A 21,618-nucleotide genomic window follows, 5' to 3' on the forward strand; every position below is an offset into this window, starting at 1 on the left:
TAAGAAACATTAACCATTCCATACGCCGCCAATGTACCAACTTTGGGAACAAAAATGCCATAAACCATGTTCCTGTAGTTACACTGGCTCACTCATACTTTCACACTACAGTACTAAGTTCTGTTCGCCATAGAATCTCTTTATGTTATCAGTACCTACCGCCGAATCAAATTTTACTTGGTGGTAGGGCTTTGTGCAAGCCCGTCTGGGTAGGTACCACCCACTCATCAGTTATTCTACCGCCAAATAACAGTACTCAGTATTGTTGTGTTCCGGTTTGAAGGGTGAGTGAGCCAGTGTAACAGGCACAAGGGACATAACATCTTAGTTCCCAAGGTTGGTTTGACGATGTAAGAAATAGCTAATATTTCTTATAGCGTCTTTGTTTATGGGTGATGGTGATCACTTACCATCAGGTGGCATATATGCTCGTCCGCCAACTTATACCATAAAACAAAAAAAAACGCACATTAAAAACAACTAAAATTGAAACAAAGTTGATTTTAAAGTACAAGCATCCGCTGACAAAGTATTCTTGAAGACAAATTAAAGGAGGTATTATTAGTCTGAATTTTACCCGCACAAGTCAAAAGGGTCGCAGTTAGCTTTGTTATATAATCAGTATCAAGCAAGGCAACCTTCCTAATCGATCTTTCTCTCGCTCAACATGATCTACATTATAAACGTCTTTAAATATTTCCTTAATATAAAAATATAATGAGCAATTTTATTAACTAAAAAAACAATAATATGGATTTCACTGGGACAAATATAATTATATTTTTTTAATTATGTGTACAATTTTGAAGATATTTAATGTTGAAGAGACACTATTAAGATTATTTTGGCGGGTACTTTTAAACCTAACCTCAAAAGAAAATAAAAAAACAAAACATATTTTATATATATTTATTTATAATCTTAGATTTGGTAATTACTTATTCTATTATTAATTAATACTCGTGTTAATTAAATTCTTAAATTACATTTCCGTATATTACTTTGTATCAATTTACAAATAACAATAAAGTATATTTTAAAAATAAAACTATTATCATAGCACGCTCAATCAGCACTGTTTCTGACTTACGACTATCACACACAACAAAACAGTTATTAATCTAATACGCACCGTTTTATTTATTCCTAATTAAAATATATTATCGTTATATTAAAAAGAATTTGAAATGTTTGAGGTACAAGTCTTAGACGTAATAAATTATTTTAAACAGAATGTTGCTAACTATAACGCAATATATTAACTAATTTGTTAAATATACTTATTTCTCTTTCTATTACATTGCTTTAAAAGGATTGCAAATTAATTTACAAATTGTGTACAACAAAATTAGCACAATTATTAAAAATTTCATTATTTTAATCAATATACATTTTTCATAATCTCATTATATTATCAAGATAAAAATGGAAATTGTTACTTTTAATACCAAAACAAAAAAATATATTTGGATTAACAAAAGTGTTATATAGTCTAATTTAAGGAAATAAAATCTACTACTTAATATTTAAAAAATAAGAATATATGTATATAGAAGTTGCGAATTTACAGCAAAAACAAAATATTTACATTTATCAGTGTTGCCATATTTATAATAATCATCTATTCAGTTATGGCAACACCGAGAACATGAGAAAGGTGACAAATAACTTAATTTAAAACTGTGACGTGAGACTAGAAATGGTTTGGAATTAATGATAAAGTGAAGTTGTATGGGGAGCTTATAATATATTGAGCTTACATTAATAACTTTAATGAATATTCAACATGGAGTGGTATCAGTGTTGCCAGATTGTTAAATAATTATTGATAAAAGCTAATCGAATATTTACACAGTTAATACGAATAATTTTTAAACGTTGGTACCGGTCTATATAAAATATATTTGATTTTGACAATTATATATAATAAGAACTGAGAAAATGGTAGTTTGTATTTTACTATGTCAACACTCCATGTTATATATGTGTCTGTTGGTAACTTAAGTCAGGTATCATCGAACACTCGTTCAGAAATCTGAAAAAGAAAATAATATATGTATAATATTTACATATTAACAATAGAAAGATCCATCACCTAACATATAAAAAGGTTATATGTAAAGAAAAATATATATTAAATGTAATTCAATAGAACCTGTAAAACCGCTGTAAATATAGATGACAAAAATGGTAATCAGTCTTAAGATAAACTTCACTTTTTAAGACATTATATATTTAAAATAAGTGATTGTTTAGTGATGGTGTATCCTAATAAGTAAATGAATAAAATTATTAGTTGGAAATATATAAAATTAGTCACAATCCCTATTCCTGGAAATAATAATTACCTTTTTATAGCAGTTACTAACTGTAAATCATAATAAAAGCCATACTTGAATAAACATATATTTATTCCATATTGATAGAACTACAATAAACTTATTACGAAATAAAAAAAATATAAAAAGCGTTATTCATGAATAATTGTATACTTAAATATTTCTTAACAATAAATAAATATATTTTTGCACTTGCAACACTTTGTAGTCTAATAAAGATGTTTTTGACTTGCTTTCTTATTGATAAAATTATTAATATTGAATATAAAAAAATATTTTGTGTAAATATAATGATTTTTATTTTACTATATATTTATTTAATTTCGATTATATATTATTTATTTATAAAACTTAAATCTAATATTGCACATTGCACATACTTATAAATTCTTATAATTTGTACTTAAACATATAAGTATTACTTATAACTAAATATACTATATTTTTGTGCTCAGTGAAGTTAAAAAGGTTACTTCTTTATGCATTAACTTAATAATAAGTTAATGGTTATAGATTAGTGGGCAATTACTTTATAAAGCATGTTTGTTTCAGTAGGTTTAACAGTGATGGCGGTATAAGTGTAAATATTAAAAAAAAAATTGAATGTTTAATTTTTGCTTTTTTTTTAATTGAAAACAGTTATAGATTGATAAGTAATTTTGTAATTAAATTGAAAATTTAAAGTGTAAATTTTTGATAATTCAAATTTATGATAACGAAATTGGAAATAGAATGAATTAAAGGCAATGATATACTAAAAAAAAAATACAGACGAATTGATAACCTCCTCCTTTTTGAAATCGGTTGAAAAAGTGTTTAAGGTATGAATGTATATATTGGTAGTGTACGTGTGTGTGTGTGTGTGTGTGTGTGTGTATGTGTACGTGTGTGTGTGTGTGCGTGTGTGTGTGCGTGCGTCAGTGCGGTCGCGGGTTGCGCACGTAGACGGCGACGCGCTCACCTTCGTGCTTGCGCTGCGACGGCATGAAGTAGAAGTCGGGCGTGGCGTCGCGCCGCGGCAGCGACAGCGAGCCCGCCGCGCCGTAGCTGAGAGGGGAGGTGGGTTACTACGTCATCCACATCAACCTTAAGGCTACATGATTTTAGTTACTCAATATAGCGTTAGGTGCTATAAGTAACTATTTACGTTATGAACTTATACGTAGTATGACACGATAGGAATAAAAATAAATATATTGTTATTCTAATCGTGACTGCGGCAACAACAAAACGATAGCGAATTGTGCCTACGAAATACAGTAGATAGAAATGTTGTGTAGATATCAACAATGGTTAATAAAACACCGAAATATATCTGTCAAAGTAATCGAAATCATTCCCAAATATATTTTTCTTTTTTTTTTAATTAATAGTATTCAAATATGATTTTCATACTAATTTCAAATCCAAAATCATACAGTCAAATAGAATGAGATTCTATATAAAAAAAATGAGTGAATATTAAAACAAAGGGAAAAGAATATTTTAATAAAATAGTAACAATCAAATTGAAATAAAAACAAAATACTAAAGAAAATTAAAAGTATATTAATCGACCGTGACAGGACTCGAACCTGCAATCTTCGGATCCGAAGTCCGACGCCTTATCCATTAGGCCACACGGTCATACGTACACAACGCGGAACTCAACATCCCTTGTAGTGAAACTCCACCCCTAATTATTTACCCTTCCATTATAGAAACATACTACGACTATTATTACGACATTACGAAGAAATAATGTTTCTGATTGATTTTAATTATTATAGACGCATTTTTAATAATATGTTTATAAAAATATAGATTTTTGTTATTTTTTTAATGATATAAAAACTTTTTAGTTTTCATACTTCATAAACGTAAAAATAATCTGCCTTTTTAACATTTTCATAATCTATACAACCGATTGAGATCTAATTAAAATCACTAATTTATGTAACCCTAATTCTAATCGCATCAGCCTACAAAATATATAATTTATAATATATGAGGATATGTTTTGATAATCCTTTATAACATATGAATAGTTAATAGGGCAGAGAAATACTTCTATCTCAGATAAAGGCACGAGATAGCTCTTAATGTGAGACTAATGACAAAAGTCGTGAAATTGTGTTTTTATGTTTTCATTCAAGAACAGGGAATACAATTTTAAATTAATTATATATTTTTCATTATTTATATATATAGTAATAAAATTATTTATACAAAAGCAACTCTGGTACCTACAGCTTAAAGCCGTTAATTGATTTAGACGGGGAAGTACATACGCTATATTCTTTGATTCACCCCACGCTAGTAACTTGGGGTGGCTTTTTGTGTATCTATGGCAAAGTATAAGAGCCATAGGGTTAACTAGTGCACACATAAAAGTATGCTTATAAACATAAAAATAAAATGTGTTATGTAATAATGCATTATATATCTCTTTGGAGATAATTACAAATCTTTAAGTATTAATTACTTGGACTACTTTTAAGGGCCGCACAAGTCCTACCATAGCGATAACAAGTCATTACAAATTATACCGTCAAACAGCAGTATTAACATACGATAACTCTAATTAGTCATTTACGAGGTATTCGTAAGACATTTTTTTATAAGGTAGTCATTAAACTAACTAACAGTGCACCATTGGTTTAAGTAAAACAATAGTTACAAAAATACAGTGCCCGACTTAGTACTTTATATTTGTATCAAGACAATTTAAAATTTAAACCTTGGAGATTTCTAGAGCATAGAAGCTTCTATAAAACACACCGCTTTGTTATCTCCATTGATGATGATTTATAGTTATCGATCTAAGAATCGTATCTTCAGTCAATGATACCCTCGCCGGCCCCAATTTGTAAAGGTACTATTTATTCTAACCTAAATATACGAAAATTGAAAGCGGTAATGATACTTTGTAAATAATATTGGAATTCATATTTTTCATATATATATATGTATGTGTCACCGTAAGATTACAAACATATTACATAATGTTGTCTTAAATTTTCGCGATTACACATTGAAATAAAACTAGTTATAACGGATTTGAATCGCGTATATTCATTATTTTAGTCATTTTCAGCGTTCGTGGTCAGTCTACCCGTGACCAAGAACGCTGTAAAGTGCTCGAAACGTCGGGATGTTAAAAATAATTAATATACGTGATCCAAATCCGTTATAACTAGTTTTTGTTAGATTACAATCTATCTCGTTAGATTGTCAGATGGTAAGATGAAACGAATTGCGTCTCGCGCGCTGATTGGTTGAACGTTATGTGCCCCGCCTCTAATATTGCCTCCGTACTACCGTAACATTATAATCTATTTTTTAATTGGCAAAAAAGATATAAACAATTTCGATAGTTCATAATATTATAATATGAAACTTCATAACATTTCAGTTATGTAAGGTATTTATAATTTAATTGAAATTTACTTTGATAGATCGGAAGCCACCGAAATAGTGGTTTTTTTTTATTTTTTTTTTTTTTTATTTTTTTATGGCATAGGTGGCAAACGAGCAGGAGGCTCACCTGATGGAAAGTGACTACCACCGCCCATGGACATCTGCAACACCCGGGGGCTTGCAGGTGCGTTGCCGGCCTTTGAGAAAGGAGTAGGCTCTTTTCTTGAAGGTTCCCATGTCGTATCGGTTCGGAAAAACCGCCGGCGAAAGCTGGTTCCACAAAGTGGTTGTGCGAGGCAGAAAATGTCTAAGAAATCGCGCTGTTGTGGATTTTCGGACATCAAGGTGGTGCGGGCGAAACTTAGAATTTTGACGAGATGTCCGAAGGTGAAATTCAGCAGCCGGGATTAATACGAACAATTCCTCGGAACATTCCCCGTGAAAAATTCGGTAGAAGATGCAGAGTGATCCGACATCTCTACGCAAAGCCAAAGGATCAAGGAGATCGGAAAGGGCTTGATCGTCGATAACTCGAGCCGCTCTACGTTGGATGCGGTCAAATGGAAGGAGCTGGTACTGGGGAGCACCCGCCCAGAGGTGAGAGCAGTACTCCATGTGAGGCCGAATTTGCGCCTTGTAAAGTTTTAGGCGATGGGCCGACGTGAAATACTGTCTCGCCTTGCTGAGCACGCCCAGCTTTTTTGAAGCCAATTTGGCTTTGCCTTCCAATTGACCGCGGAACTGAACGAGGCTCGAAATATCAACGCCAAGTATTCCGATACTACCTGTAGCGGCTATCGAAATGTTCTCAAATCGTGGAGATACGACAAATGGTGTTTTTTTAGCGGTTAACGCGCAAACTTGCGTCTTTTTGGGGTTGAAATGGACTAGATTTAGCCGGCCCCAATTCGAGACTTCGTTTAATGAAGACTCGATTTCAGACACAAGTTTGTTCCGGTTCTCTTCGACGTTTTCCCGAGAAATATTAGCGCGGCCGGTGTATAAGGTGTCAACGGTACTGTCGTCTGCATAGCAATGAATGTTCCCGATTTGGAGCAAATCATTGATATGCAGAAGAAACAGAGTGGGTGATAGAACGCAGCCTTGTGGAACACCAGCATTGACGAATTTTAAGTCAGAGCATGCACCGTCGACAACGACCTTGATGCTCCGATCTGCCAAAAAGCTGGTAATCCAATTGCATAATTTCCCGGGAAGCCCATAGGAAGGAAGCTTCGAAAGAAGCGCTTTGTGCCATACGCGATCGAAGGCCTTCGCTATGTCCAAGCTGGCTGCTAATGCCTCCCCCTTGCTCTCAACTGCTTCAGCCCACCTGTGAGTAAGGTAAACTAGAAGATCACCGGCTGAGCGACCCCGACGGAAACCGTACTGGCGGTCACTAATCAGCTGATTCTCCTCTAGGTACCGCAGGAGCTGGCTGTTAATAAGGGACTCCATTATCTTGGAGAGCAAGGAGGTGATGGCTATAGGCCTATAATTGGACGGGTCTGAGCGGTTGCCTTTTTTAGGGATCGGATGCACCAAAGCTGTCTTCCAGGAATTCGGGACGACGCCTAATGTGTAGGATTGCCGGAAAAGACGCGTTAAGACCGGTGCCAACTCGGGAGCACATGTCCGTAGCACGATTGGAGGGATACCATCGGGTCCGCTCGACTTATGAATGTCCAAGGAAAGAAGTGCTTTACGAACTGCACTTTGCCGGAATTTAACTTCCGGCATCGTGGTATCACACCGCGGAATTGTTGGTGGAGATTTTCCTTGGTCATCCAGAGTCGAGTTCGACGCGAAGAGAGAGCCTAAAAGATCAGCTTTCTCTTTCGCGGTATGGGCCAATGACTCACCGTCCCTGTGCAGAGATGGAAAAGAGGGCTGACAGAAATTCCCTAAGACAGCCTTAGCGAGAGACCAGAACGCTCGTGTTCCTGAAGGGAGACGCACCAGTCTCTCGCCAATTCTGCCAATGTACTCCGTCTTCGCCCTAGCAATCACGTTTTTGAGGGACCTAGAGGCAGAGTTATATTCCTTTTTGAATGCGCTGGTATTTACATCACGAGACGCAGATGCATTAGCCCAGGTTTGATAGCGTTCCCACTTTCGGCGTGATGCCGTTTTGCAGAAACGACCAAACCAAGGCTGGGACTTGCCACCGATGGGTACTGCAGAGTAAGGAATGAATAGTTCCATACCCTGAAGCACCACATCGGCAACAGAGTCAGCAACAGCGTTCGGATCATCCGGCGAGAAACAAATCTGCCCCCATGGGTACGATGCAAAAAAAGACCGCATCCCATCCCAATCTGCTGACTTGTAGTGCCATACTCGGCGGCACCCAACAAAGCGAGGCCGTGAGTACCGCACAACCGGCACTGTACTCCGGACGAGACAGTGGTCAGACGAGCCCAGAGGGGGATCGACGATAACCTGATAGCCATCCGGATGCGAAGTCAGCAGAAGGTCCAACAGGGAAGGTGTATGATCCTCCACATCCGGTATTCGCGTTGGCGAGTTGACCAGTTGTGTCAGATCATATGCTAGAGCGAAGTCCAGAACAGATCTACCCGCATGATCGGTGGTGCGTGAGCCGAGCCATTCTGCGTGGTGAACATTAAAGTCACCCAGAATAATGATCTCTGCGGATGGAATCTGCTGAAGCACGGAATCTGTAGCCATTTGGACGTGCTCAACCAGTCGGTCGGTTTCGGCATTACCGCTATGGGACCTATAAAGGCACGCATAGATTCGCGGATGATCATCGCAGTCTACACGTAGCCAGATAATCGATAGGTCCTGTCCTTCAAGGCTGCCGAGGCGTCGAGAACAGATATCATCTCTGACGTAAACGCATACCCCAGCTCGTGGTATAAAGGAATGTTCCAATTTGTACCCAGGGTACGAGAGAAAAGTCGTATCGGCAGGAGAAGATATCTGGGTCTCGGTTAGAAAGAGCAAGGCCGGCTTCGCCGTTTCCAGATGGTAGTGAACGGCGTTGAGGTTGGAGTTGAGTCCCCTTATGTTGCAGAAGTCCACAGCGAGGGTGGTAGGGGTTGCCTTATGATGCCTGCTCCGCTTGCCCCGAACAGTGGCGAGCGCAAAATTGCCCCCCCCAGAATTCGGAGGGCAGCCTGGGCATCCCTGCTCAGGCGGTGTACGTCCTGAGCATGGATGCCCAGAGAGGGATTCTCCACCGCTGTCGCTGATGGTACCCTCCTGGGGTAATTTAACCAAATTCTGCACAACCATCAAGTTTTGGGGGGGAGGGGGATTGGGCCTCCGGAACTCTCACTTACCGGACGAAACGCGGTAGCATAGCCACCACTTTACGCCGATTTTAAGTGAGAGAGTGGTACTTCCCCGGGCGTGCCGGCCCATTCGGCTGTAACCCGAAGGTATACAGCGTGGCACTACCACTTGTATATGATTGGTTGCTCCTACGATAAGACCAATCAGGATACGCTTTCGACAGTTGACAATTTGACATTCGGGTAATATATACCATATTTTTGGTTTGTAATAATTAAGTCCTCACAGATAATACTTCTCACGTAAAAATAGCATTAGTGGTGGTAAAAGACAACATTGGTGTTACAAAGTCGTATACGTAGGAGTCGTAGGACCGTAAGATTGTGAATATGGGTAGGTCGCCATCTATCTCGCCACGGAGCAAGGAAATACGCCTACAGGTGTTCAGCAGTCCGGCAAAGGTCACTCACCCGTAGGGCGCGCGCGGGCGCTGCAGCGAGCGCGTGTCGGGCGCGGCGCGGGGCGAGCGCGCGCGCCCGCCGTACGCCTCACCCGCCGCGCGGTAGCCGCCGCCGCGCCCGTTCGCTGCCTTGTGCGCGCCGCCGTTGGCCTCCGCCCGCCCGTTGGCCAGGTCGTGCCGGCTGCCGGCCAGATCGGACCGGCTGCCAGTGAGATTGGCGCGCCCATCACCCGGGTCGCGTCGACTTGGCGCTCCGTCACGGCGGTCGATGCTAGCGTGGCCGTTGTGCGGCAGGCGAGCGCTGGCGGGGCGCGGGGGCGGCGGGCCGGCGGGGCGCGGGGGGGAGCGCGTGGTGTTGTACTTGTCGTCGTTCTCGAACGGCTCGAACGCGTAGTTGGTGTTCGCTGACGTGTAGTCCTTCCACGCTGTGCTCGGGATCAGCTGGTCCTGGAATATTTAAGAAAAACTTACCCTCCGATACAATTCGTGAATTTTTCATATCCTGTCCTGTGGTATTTAACTGTTTGTCTGTTTGCTTGTTAACTTGTTTCTGGCTATTTGACTGTTGCTCGATTAAAAATTTTAAGATAATTTGTCGATATCTATCTTGTTCAAAGTATTTATATTCATTTTTGAAAAAGACAAACAAGGGAATGGTTTTGTCCACATACAACTAGAATTGCTGCGCAATACAATCCATAAGTGTGGCGTGTGCGTGCGTATGTGTGTGTGTGTCTGTGTGTGCGTGTGTCTGTGCGCGTGTGTGTGTGTGTGCGTGTGTGTGTGTGCGTGTGCGTGCACGTACGTGTGTCGCGCGGCGCGCCAGCGTGCAGAGCGCCTGCAGCAGCGCGAGCGCGACGAGCGCGGCCACGCACGCCACGAGCAGCCACAGCCGGCCCGCGCCCCACCACGCCGCGCGCGGCGCCGCCGCCTCCGCGGGACGCGAGCGGCCTGCGGGGACACGCCCACCAATGTATTGTTTATACAAAGAGTGCTATATGTAAAGCTATCACCGGTTCCGAAATAGACTCTATGGAGAAGAAACGAACGAGGAAAGTTACTCTTTTCCACTATTCCACTATATTTATATATAGTGGAATAGTGGAAAAGAGTAACTATTAAGTTTGACCCTGTAACTATATTTCCACTATAAAGGTATTTTTTTTGACACTTACTATTGTTACACTACTTTCTTTTTTTCTACAAAATGTTTAATAAAACAAAAAATAGTAAATATACGCTAAAATAAAATAACTTTTAAGATTTTGAAATTTAATGTCAATTTTTATAAAGCAGATCAAATTCAGAATCAAATCTATTCAACGTTTGATACGAAAATTGTACAGACACAAACAAAAGTTTATCAGTAAGGGATCCCACAAGGATCAATACTAGGACCGTTTTATATTGTCTTCTATTACCATGGTAGATCGTCAAATAACCGTTTTATTAATTTGCAAATTGCTTCATAACATATATTGCAAGAAAACTTTATGCTCAACAATTACAATTCAAAGACATCTGATGAAATGAAGAAATCAAAATAACAGAATCAAATAACAAAATTGTTACAACTCACGATACAAAACTAAAATTAAATATAACATATAAAACATATCCATAAGTTTACAAATTTTTATTTTATTTTTTAAATATGTGACAACATCACATACATTACTCTGATCCCAATTTAAGTAGCTAAAGCACTTGTGTTATGGAACATCAGAAGTAACGACGGCACCACAAACACCCAGACCCGAGACAACATAGAAAACTAATGATAATCTACATTGACTCGGCAGGGAATCGAACCCGGGACCTCGGAGTGGCGTACCCATGAAAAATATATACAATACTCACTATTGACAGATTCTAAGACCAAGAACTCAGGATCGACTTTCAAGTTCCCGACCTGCCCGACGGCCAGCGTGTCTCGGATGGCGCGCTCCCACTTGTCCCTATCCTCCTCTCGCTCGGTCGCGTTGAGTGCGAGCGAGACGTCGTCCAGCGACCGGCCCGACTCCAAGGAGTTCGAGTCGATCGACTTCAGAGTCAGTTCCGCGATTATTGCGTTAGTTTCGTTTCTGGAAAACATTTATTATTTCATATTCTCGAGCGACACAGTAGGAAATTTATTACCATTTAGTAGTATAGTACGACACAAATTAGATGTATCATCGGAAAATGCAATGGAATGATAATAAAACCGATTACTGCCGATTTAAAAAACCTATAGAAATAGGTCCCTATCGCGCCATTCGACGCTATTCGTCGCTATATTTACGCGTCAGAGAAAGCAAGTGCATGTAAAACGACGCGTCAAATTGACGAATATATTAGGTCATACAATTTTACAAGTTATTACGTTTGTGTAAAGATCAGATTCGCATGAGAAATAAATATTGATAATTTGGGATAGCGTACTCAATTCGGATGTGATCGGTTTTACGAATTTTGCCGATGCGACATCTAAGTTGTGTCGTACTATACTGTATTATAGATTATATATTATTTCGTTTACGTACTGCATAAAGCCATTCACAGCCAATCCCTGATATCCCTTAGTTCTGCTCAACTCCTGGGCCAGGTTGCTGGAAACCTTTTCCGCTAAATCGTCAAAGTCGGGACTTCCGACTGCAGGAGGCCGGAAGTTATCAGCGAGACCAGTTATCTTAAGGAGGATGGAGTAAGTCTTGGTGCCGGGCAGTACTACTTCTGTTGTTTGCTCCTCCTCTTCGGGCTCTGAGAGAATATTGTAAATTGGGGGTTTTTTAGTGTTTAATATTGAAAGATATTTTTGCATAGTCTTAGTATTAGGAATAGGACTTGGTTATTATATTGCTTTCATGTGAATATATGACAAAAATTATAAGGACATTCCTGCATCATAGCGAAGTATATTACTTGAACTTCTGGACTAAAGATGGACTACAGATACAAATTAAGCATAAGAAATCACCAGGTCTATCAAACTCACCGGGGCCGCAGGGCTTGATGCAGACCCTCTCCTCGGTGACGTAGGGCGTCTTCATGTGCTTGCTGGTCCGCTTGCTGACGGGGTCGAAGCCGCCGCCGTGCGTCACGAACATCATGTACAGGCACTGCTCGTTCGTGAACGCCAAGTCCTGCAACGGGGCGCGCGTTAGCGGGCGGGGAGGTGTGCGGGGTGCGGGGGGAGACGCGCGCGCGTTGGCGGGCGGCGCGGGGAGGTGCGGCGGGGTGCGGGGGGGACTCACCTGCGGGTCGCCGGTGTCGCGCTTGCGCACGAAGCTGTAGGAGGCGCGGCCGTCGCGCAGCTCGCCCGCGGCGCGCGCGGCGTGCTGGTGCGCGTCGGCGCGCGGCGCCGCGTAGCCGCTGAGCCACGCGTCCAGCACGGCGGCGCGCCCGCTGCGCGGGTCCACCCAGCCCAGCACCGCGTCCGACTGCGACTGCATCATATATCCACGTGAAAGCAATATGATAACCGAGTCCTCTTCGTAATACTAACACTATACAGAGATATCTTTCAATATTAAACACTAAAAAGACCCCCAATTTACAATATTCTCTCAGAGCCAGAAGAGGAGGAGCAAACAACAGAAATAGTACCGCCCGGCACCAAGACTTACTCCATCCTCCTTAAGATAACTGGTCTCGCTGATAACTTCCGACCTCCTGCAGTCGGAAGTCCCGACTTTTTTTTTTTTTGTGTATTGCTGTCCTGTCTTTCGGGCGAGAACTAATGTCCCCTGCCCTGAGGTTAAGCGCGGGGCTCTAAATTAAAACTAAAGTTCGTCCTGAGGGTGTCTCCTATGAGATCGCACCTCGGCTCGGAACGAAATCGGTGGGGTCGAGGGCGCACCGTGTTTGTGCTTTTATACTTCCGTTACATGAACATTGAGAAACATTCGGGGCAGCGATTCGCCGCTCCCGTCGACTCCCTCATCGCTTACCATTTTTTTGTTGTTGCTGAAACCGATGCCGGTCCAGAACTTGGCGTTCTTCGTCATTATGGTGAACTTCACGGAGTCCTTGCCCCTCTTGAGCCCCAGGTACTCCCAGGACGCGACGTATTCGCAGGTGTCGTTCTTGGCGTCGCAGTCGGCGGGAAACTTCCACTGGGCCCCGCATTTGTCGTTATCCAACGACTGAATTCCTCCAGAGATTGTTGTTTTTGTTTCATCTGCAGGAGGAATACAGGTATCGATATAATTCTGGCCTTAAAACATAATTGCGGTATAAACTTGTAAATCAAAAAAACATTAAAAAAATAATACAGGTTATTTTACTGAACATCGTACGATATATAACAATCATTCCAAAACCCAAAACATTACAATCATGTATAGGGGATACACCCTAAAATTTGATCTGATTATCCTTGTCGTAATAAAAGCACTACTAGAACAAAAACTTAGGAAGAAAAATATCTAATCAGGTTTATAAAATACCAAAAATTACGTAGGCATATCTTACCAAAGAAATTCATGGCAGTGACTCCCCTCTGTGATCCATGTCCGTGGTACTTCAGCTCATCGGGACGATAGAAATCACCTTTCGATACACCAGCGGGAGGCGAGTGTATGTAATGACCATATTCCTGACCCCTAGCCCATATCACATGCATCAGGTCATCAACGAACGAATGGTCCGATGGTTCTTTTGCCTGTTGAAATTTGATCACTTTAATGAAATGGAAAATGTAAAGAATTATTTTTGGTTGATCTATTGTTCCTTTAACTACTACACTGAATTATTATACAAAGCTTTCCAATTCCAATTTTTAACATCATCGTGGTCTATCATTATAGTATTTAAACAAAGCTAGTGATTATTTGGATTGATTTTATGGTACTGATATGGCCGCATGCATCTTAACCGATGATTGCGAGTTCAAACTCAGGCAAGTACCACTGTATATATGTGCTTAATTTGTGTTTATAATTCATCTCGTGCTCGGCGCTGAAGGAAAACATTATGAGGTAACCTACATGTGTCTAATTTCATGTCTAAGTTCTGCCACATGTGCATTCCACCAAAACACATTGAAACAGCGCGGTGGAATATGTTCCAAACCCTCTACTTAATGGAAGAGGAGGAGAAGGCCTTATCCCAGCAGTGGGAAATTTACAGGCTGTTACTTTACTTTATTTACACATATATAATAAATATAAACATTTTAACAGTTTTATGAGCTGTGCCTTAATAATAAAGAACTAACCTTGATTTTTTTTCTGAACATGATTGTCGTAACGCCGTTCTCTTCGAATCCTGATGCTGCTGTGATGTCATCGTGTCCACCCCAAAACGTGTCTACTCTTGGTGTTGATCTAGGTTTAAGTAAATTAAGTCAAAATTAAAAACCGAAAGCAGTTTTAAACTTCCAACATAACGTTTTGACTGGCAAAATATCTATCACGGAAAAAGTCGCTCCAATCTTAAAAAGGCGATGTAAGAAATTAATTACAGTTAATTTGGTTCTTCAAAACAGTCTAGGAACAATTCTACAGCTTCCAAGGTTATATGAATCTAAACCCGCTCCAAAACACTTTTTATGGACAACAATTTGAATGGAGATATGTAGATAAATTAATAACATCATGTATTTGACTAAGATAATGTATCTCATATATTGGAAGTAACTACAGAGTTTCTTATCGTGGTTTCTTATGGAGGTAGCTTTACTTAGTAAAGTAAAGTGTAAGTAGTAGAGTGATGATTGAAAAGTGCTACTAAAACCTACTTGGATTAAGTTTGAGGTTCATTGCCAATCACTTCAATTCTATTCTTGTCTACCACATTATAAATATTTCGGTATGATAAAATAATGGTCATTTTTATAATATTCTGGTAACAGCCCGTGAATTTTCCATCAATGAATATAGAAGGCGTTTATTCTACTGATGTTGTTCGATACATACATTATAATACTCAATCTAATGGAAGCTAGATTATTAAAGTTCTATCCACTGTGGAACTATTGATGCAATTAAAACTAGACTACATGGGTATAGAGTTAAACCTACCTGTCTCTTGTGTAATAATCCAGTACCCTGTGATAGTTTCCTTTAGCCGTACCGATGACTATGTCGGTGCAATCCATTGGGTTGAAATCGAACTTTGGAACGTACTCGTGTGATGGGAAATAACCTGAAAGATTATTTGTTATTGTATCTAATGTAGGCAATACAATACAGGTATAGCACGACACAACTTAGATCTAGCATCGGCAAAATTCGAAAAACCGATCAAATCCGACTTAAATACGCTATCTCAAATTAACACTATTTGTTTCTTATATGAATATGATCTTTACACAAACGTTATAGCTGGTAATATCATATGACCGAATATATTCATCAATTTGACACGTCGACTTGGTTGAACTGACGCGGGAGTATATAGCGACGAATAGCGTCGATTGGCGCGATAGGGAGCTGTTTCTATTCGTTGTGTGAATCGACAGTAATCGGTTTCATTGCATTTTCCGATGCTACATCTAAGTTGTATCGTATTATATATGCTTAATTAATACAATACAGAAAACTAGTAATGACTTTAATTTAAAACTTGATTATTTTAGTCCAATCCGGTTTTTCTTAAAGGTTATACAGTCTATACTTGCCTTAGATCCCTGCGGAATCGATGTGTTGTATAAAAATATAAAATACATTAGGCTAGATGTTTATTTTCAATAAACGATTGTTATGTACAATTTACCTGTTATAGTGACTTGAGTTAGACAAAGTTTAGTAGACAAACATAAATTAATGGTCATTTTAGAAAGAGGAAAATTACTGGAAGTCATCTATACCAACGGCGTTGTTTAATCGTTAATCATTCCATAAATGTTCGGAAAGAGTAAAAGTAAGAACACATTGAGAAGAATGAAAGAAGATACAGTGGGAGAAGGACAAATAGAGAAAAAGAGTAGGAAAAGGATGGATTTCAGACAGACGATACCGCAAAAGCATGCAAAGCGTAGAATTTAAAGAAGCCTCTGATAGATAAGCTATATAAAGTGTAAATTTTAGCTTAATGTGATGTAACTGAAAGCAAAATATTTTAAATAAATAAATAAATATAAATAATAATCTTATATTTTAAATGAAATATTAATCAAAAAGGCTTTAATCAAAGATGTTTCGTTTGTGTAAGCAGAAAATATAAGTAATTAATATTAATAGCAGTTAATAAGTTAATAACATGTGCTATTATAAAAAGTTATTTTCTTTATCAATTATATAAGGCAATAACATATCGTATAACACCGCTATTAATTAATTATCAACGTAATGGTTATCAAGTGAAATACGACATATTATTCGCAAAGCGAGTGCATTACCTGATTCTTCGGTAAATCCTTTCACTAGCAGATACTCTGAATCCACTTCTGCATTGGGTTCAGGCTCGGGATTGGGAAAAGGTTCTGGCTCAGATTTAGGTTCAGGTGATGGTTCTGGCTCAGATTTGGGTTCGGGTGATGGTTCTGGCTCAGACTTGGGTTCGGGTGATGGTTCTGGCTCTGATTTGGGCTCAGGTGATGGTTCTGGCTCTGATTTGGGCTCAGGAGATGGTTCAGGTTCAGATTTAGGCTCGGGTGTGGGTTCTGGCTCAGATTTTGGTTCAGGAGAAGGTTCGGGTTCAGACTTAGGCTCACGGAAATTTTCTGATTTAGCTTTAGGCTCAGGAGAAGGTTCAGGCTGAGACTTAGGCTCGGGGGAGGGTTCAGGTTCTGCATTAGGCTCAGGGGAAGGTTCGGGCTCAGACTTAGGCTCAGGGGAAGGTTCTGGCTGAGATTTAGGTTCAGCAGAAGGTTCCGGCTCAGATTTAAGCTCTGGGGAAGGTTCGGGCTCAGACTTAGGCTCAGGGGAAGGTTCGGGCTCAGATTTAGGCTCAGGGGAAGGCTCGGGCTCAGAATTCGGCTCAGGCTCAGAAGTAGGGTCTGGTTGTGATAAGGAATCTATTTGTGTAGACTTAGGTTTTGTATTGGGCTCGGGCTCAGGGGTCTGGTTCGCTTCTGACCCTAATTCAGTCACTGGTTCTAATGTAGGCACTTGAGTAGTAGAACTAACGTTCAAATTATTAGTTTTCCTAGACTTTGGTTGGAAGGGCTTATGTTTAGTTTTTGGCTTTAGCTTTGGTTGTAATACTCGTTCAGGTTCGGGGGTAGGGGGATTGTCGTTTTCATGGACTATTATAGTGGTCGATGTTTCCACATCTGCAAACACAACCATGCAAAATTATCTATATATAAGTGTTTTTACAAAGTTAGTTTGCACGTTAATTCGGAGATTTGTGCATTCGTGTCGCATTTAGCTTTGTGAACATTTTAGCACGTGTTAAACATAATTGTGCCTCATTGATATATTTTATGATACTCACTTGGCTCATCTGGTTCCTGGGCGGCTCGTTTCTTACGACCTTTTCGGAAAGAACAATGATAATTATTATTTTACATTACAATTAACTTATAATAGTTATCGCCAAATTGTTAAGCGTCCATTATTACCTTTAGAACTTGACACTTGAAAAGATACACTGGTTTTCACAGTGACATCATTGCCAAGGTTCTTAAAATCAAAACCATCCAAAGTATGCATGGCTACCCTCTTGTTTCTATTATCGTTTTCAGAAACGCTCGAAGTTTCTGGTTCGGAACTTGGCTCCGGACTCGGTTCGACTGTTGGTTCCGGGGCAGATTCTGGTTCCGGTTTTGGCTCAGCAGATGGTTCAGGTTCTGCCTTCGGTTCCGCTGTTGGTTCAGGTTCGGATTTTGGCTCGGGAGACGGCTCGGGCTCAGACTTGGGTTCTGGTGTCGGTTCTGGCTCAGCTTTTGGTTCAGGGGATGGTTCCGGCTCAGATTTCGGTTCGGGCTCTGGTAATGGTTCTGGTGCTGGGGTGCTAGCTGCAAAATTGTAATACGAATTTTTGTATATCAATATATAATATAGTATTTGTAACATTAAAAAAATAGAAATATTACGTTTCTCAAACAAAAGATTTAATTACGAATACTCACGAGCATCCACAGGGGGCCCAAGAACTGGGAAGTTTTTGCATTCTTTCTTCAGACCTTTTGGTCTCCAGCCGAGAGCTGAAATAATAAAACAGACCATGTTTAACTATAGTATATTCCAACCGCAAAACAAAACCAAATAAGTACTATCATTGGTCGAGAACTGTATTAACTTTAATATTCATTATGTATATCTTGTAACATTATTAAATTTTAACGTTCTCACCAGCGTATGAGGTTCCATTGACCATCATCACAAACTCCATCTCAGCTTCCTCCTTCAGAACGCGCCAATACAAGGCAAACTGCTTCGATAATTGCTTCTTGCTATATAATGACAGGTTGATGTCCTTGTCCTTCCAGGGTGCCTCTGAAGATATATTATATAAAAAAATGATCATTTAAGCCTTTATCAGTGACTAGTTTCCGCCTGTAGCTTCGAGAGTGTCAAAGTCAAAGTAAAATAACCTCAATACATATAGAAGCGTTACACTAGTTTAAAGAACGCGGAATGTCTACTGATATCATATTTAACAATTATTGTTTTCATACAATAACAAAAATATATTCACACTATCAATCCAAGGTGTGCGACATAAAATTAAGTAAAGGTGTGTTTGAATGGCGGAATTTGCTAGGTAGGTACCCTTATCATAATATTATCATTTCGTAAGATGAGATTTTAGTCAGTAATTTTTAGGCGAAATCTGCTTTCTTTAGTTCGGGACTGTTTTTATACTGTTTCATTGGAATAAATGAATATACTTTTCAAAGATTTTCTGCACGTACAAGACTCGAGATAAAAAAAAAATAACCACAACTTAGAACAATTTTCGTCCATTTTTTTCGTAACTCATTCAATTTTCAACTATCCTGGGGTAATCAGAGATCCATTTGCATGCAGTAAATAATCTTGTATATTTTTTTGTATATATATAAGAAAGGATTGTGACGTCATGGTTCTCTAAACTTCTTAACCCTAATTCAAGCTTATTCAAAGAAAATAACTAAGAAGCCAATGAGAGACTGGGTACTGACTTTTGTTACAGCCCTTTCCGTAGAACCCGAGTGGACAGTAGCACATCCGACTGGGTGACTCTGTGGAGTTGGTGTCGAAGCACTTCCCCCGCAGGCCGCAGTCGTTGTCCTCCGCGCACTCGTCCGAGAACTGGCAGCGCGGCCCGCTGTGCATCTTGTGGCACTTGCAGCGGCCCAGGATGTGGAAGCCTCTGCCAGAACATGTCTCGTGGTACTCCTTACCTACAACGACGTTTCTTGTATTCATACCGACCTTAATATTGTTTCATTCTTTGAAGATTGAAGCTGTATAAACTATCCCATAGATATGTAACTTGTAATACGGTAAAGAGAACGTTTTTGGGCAAGGGTTTACGCATATATAATAAGATACCGGCAATAATAAAATATATAATCAATTTACTATTTTCTAAATTTAAAAAGCTTATTAAGACTAAATTAATAAATAAATCATAGTATCGAGTAAAAAGAGTACTTTTTAGAAAGAAAAGCCTGGAGTCTGGCTCGGGTGCCATCATAATAACAGCATTGTAAATCTGTTTATAAATGAAAAGAGCAAATATGCGAGTTTCTTGTCGCTTCTTCTTGCTAGAATCTGTTTTCCGAAACGGTGGTAACTACCAGCGTTACTTATTAGCGATTCAAAAACGCTTCATTGTGAAGTTTTCTTGAATTAATTTGATTTGATTTATACATACGAAAACTGTAAGAATTAAATATACATACATTATTTTCACATAGTTACTACGTATTCCTCGTGTGATTACACTGGCTGACTACCGTTCATACATCTGTATTACATTATAAAGGCACATTAAACAATGATTACCGAATGAATAATACAAGGACGGGTCTAATCGAAGCCTCGGTAATAGTGAGGTCCCACAAAGAGCTTCTTTAATTTAGAAGTCACCTTAGAAACTTCTGTGACGGTGTAAAAATTATGTATATGTAATTCAATGACCACATTTTACGAAGTTTAGAGACTAGTGGAAATAGAGTATTTTTTTATGACATTTTACATGACACCTGATGAAAAGTGACTACCACCGCCCATGTACATCTGCAACACCAGGGGGCTTGCAGGTGCGTTGCCGGCCTTTAAGAAAGGAGTACGCTCTTTTCTTGAAGGTTCCCATGTCGTATCCGTAAAACCGCTCGCGAAAGCTGGTTCCAAAAAGTGGTTTTGTGTATAATGTAAGGACTTACGTGTAACGATATCAATGTCTGCGCACGACCAGAAGCGGTAGTTGGCGCCCCACTCGCCGGCCTCCCTTTGTAACTGTAGCGTGCAGTTTTCGCACGTGAAGTCGCTCGGTAAGTGGACCTCATACTTTTGGGCCCTGTAATGTTTCACTAGTCAATACAACAACAACAACAACAGCCTGTACATTTACTGCTGACTAAGGCCTCCTCTTCCTTTGAGGAGGAGGTTTGGAACGTATCCTTTTCCGACGGGTTGGTGGTATTTCACCAATGTGACAGATTTTCTATGAAATTAGACACATGCAGTTTGATCACGATGTTTTCCTTCAACACCGAGCACGAGATGAATTATATACACAAATAAAGCACATAAATATTATTATATCCCACTGAATGCTTGCCTGGGTTTAAACCCGCAATCATCGGTTAAGATGCACGCGTACTAACCACTGTACTCTAAACACATCTCGACTTTATATATTATATAACACACTAGTAGTACTAAGTAACTAATCAAAACAGGCTAACGCAAAATACAAGTTAAACCTTTTTGCATAACCATATTTTTTTTTTCATTTTGTTATAATATAGGCAGTAGTGCTTTGAACAAGCACGTTTGGGTAGGTAGCTTCCATTCATCTATAATCAAAATCCTCAAGGTTATCGACGTTATCATTAGCACTTTGGAAGTAAAATAAACCTGTTTTAAGTAGAATAGTCGTAGAAAATGTTGAATACACACATAAAATCCCATATAACATGTAAGATTAACCATTTTTCTTTCTCGGAATGAACTAAATGTTCGGATCAAAGTAAGAAGTTAGGTTTATACGTTTGCCTTAAGGATGATATGCTGCAGCATTATGTGTAGATACTATACATAAAGCCTTTTCAAAACAGTTTTCATGTAACCATAG

General features: G+C 39.5%; 1 protein-coding gene and 1 non-coding gene across 2 annotated transcripts in view; both read right to left on the bottom strand.

Annotated features, from left to right (window-relative positions):
- Positions 1–1,818: 1,818 nt before the first annotated feature.
- The window catches only part of LOC124539236, an 82,730-nt gene continuing 62,930 nt past the window's right edge, over positions 1,819–21,618 (bottom strand). The window contains exons 6-24 of the mRNA XM_047116537.1: positions 20,705–20,838; positions 19,496–19,717; positions 18,684–18,827; positions 18,461–18,535; positions 17,951–18,346; positions 17,824–17,862; positions 16,784–17,659; positions 15,465–15,588; positions 14,660–14,768; positions 13,915–14,104; positions 13,392–13,621; positions 12,696–12,887; positions 12,437–12,584; positions 11,985–12,201; positions 11,320–11,543; positions 10,265–10,410; positions 9,470–9,906; positions 3,301–3,386; positions 1,819–2,035 (exon numbers count right to left, since the gene is read on the bottom strand). Of these exons, the coding sequence (XP_046972493.1) occupies positions 2,028–2,035; positions 3,301–3,386; positions 9,470–9,906; positions 10,265–10,410; positions 11,320–11,543; positions 11,985–12,201; positions 12,437–12,584; positions 12,696–12,887; positions 13,392–13,621; positions 13,915–14,104; positions 14,660–14,768; positions 15,465–15,588; positions 16,784–17,659; positions 17,824–17,862; positions 17,951–18,346; positions 18,461–18,535; positions 18,684–18,827; positions 19,496–19,717; positions 20,705–20,838 (3,997 nt within the window). The 3' untranslated portion in view covers positions 1,819–2,027. The remainder of the gene's footprint in view (positions 2,036–3,300; positions 3,387–9,469; positions 9,907–10,264; positions 10,411–11,319; positions 11,544–11,984; positions 12,202–12,436; positions 12,585–12,695; positions 12,888–13,391; positions 13,622–13,914; positions 14,105–14,659; positions 14,769–15,464; positions 15,589–16,783; positions 17,660–17,823; positions 17,863–17,950; positions 18,347–18,460; positions 18,536–18,683; positions 18,828–19,495; positions 19,718–20,704; positions 20,839–21,618) is intronic.
- Trnar-ucg lies at positions 3,893–3,965 on the bottom strand. The gene has a single exon. It is a non-coding gene; the product is annotated as a tRNA-Arg (tRNA).

This window comes from Vanessa cardui, chromosome 22 (genome assembly GCF_905220365.1).
Source record: "Vanessa cardui chromosome 22, ilVanCard2.1, whole genome shotgun sequence".
NCBI lineage: Eukaryota > Metazoa > Arthropoda > Insecta > Lepidoptera > Nymphalidae > Vanessa > Vanessa cardui.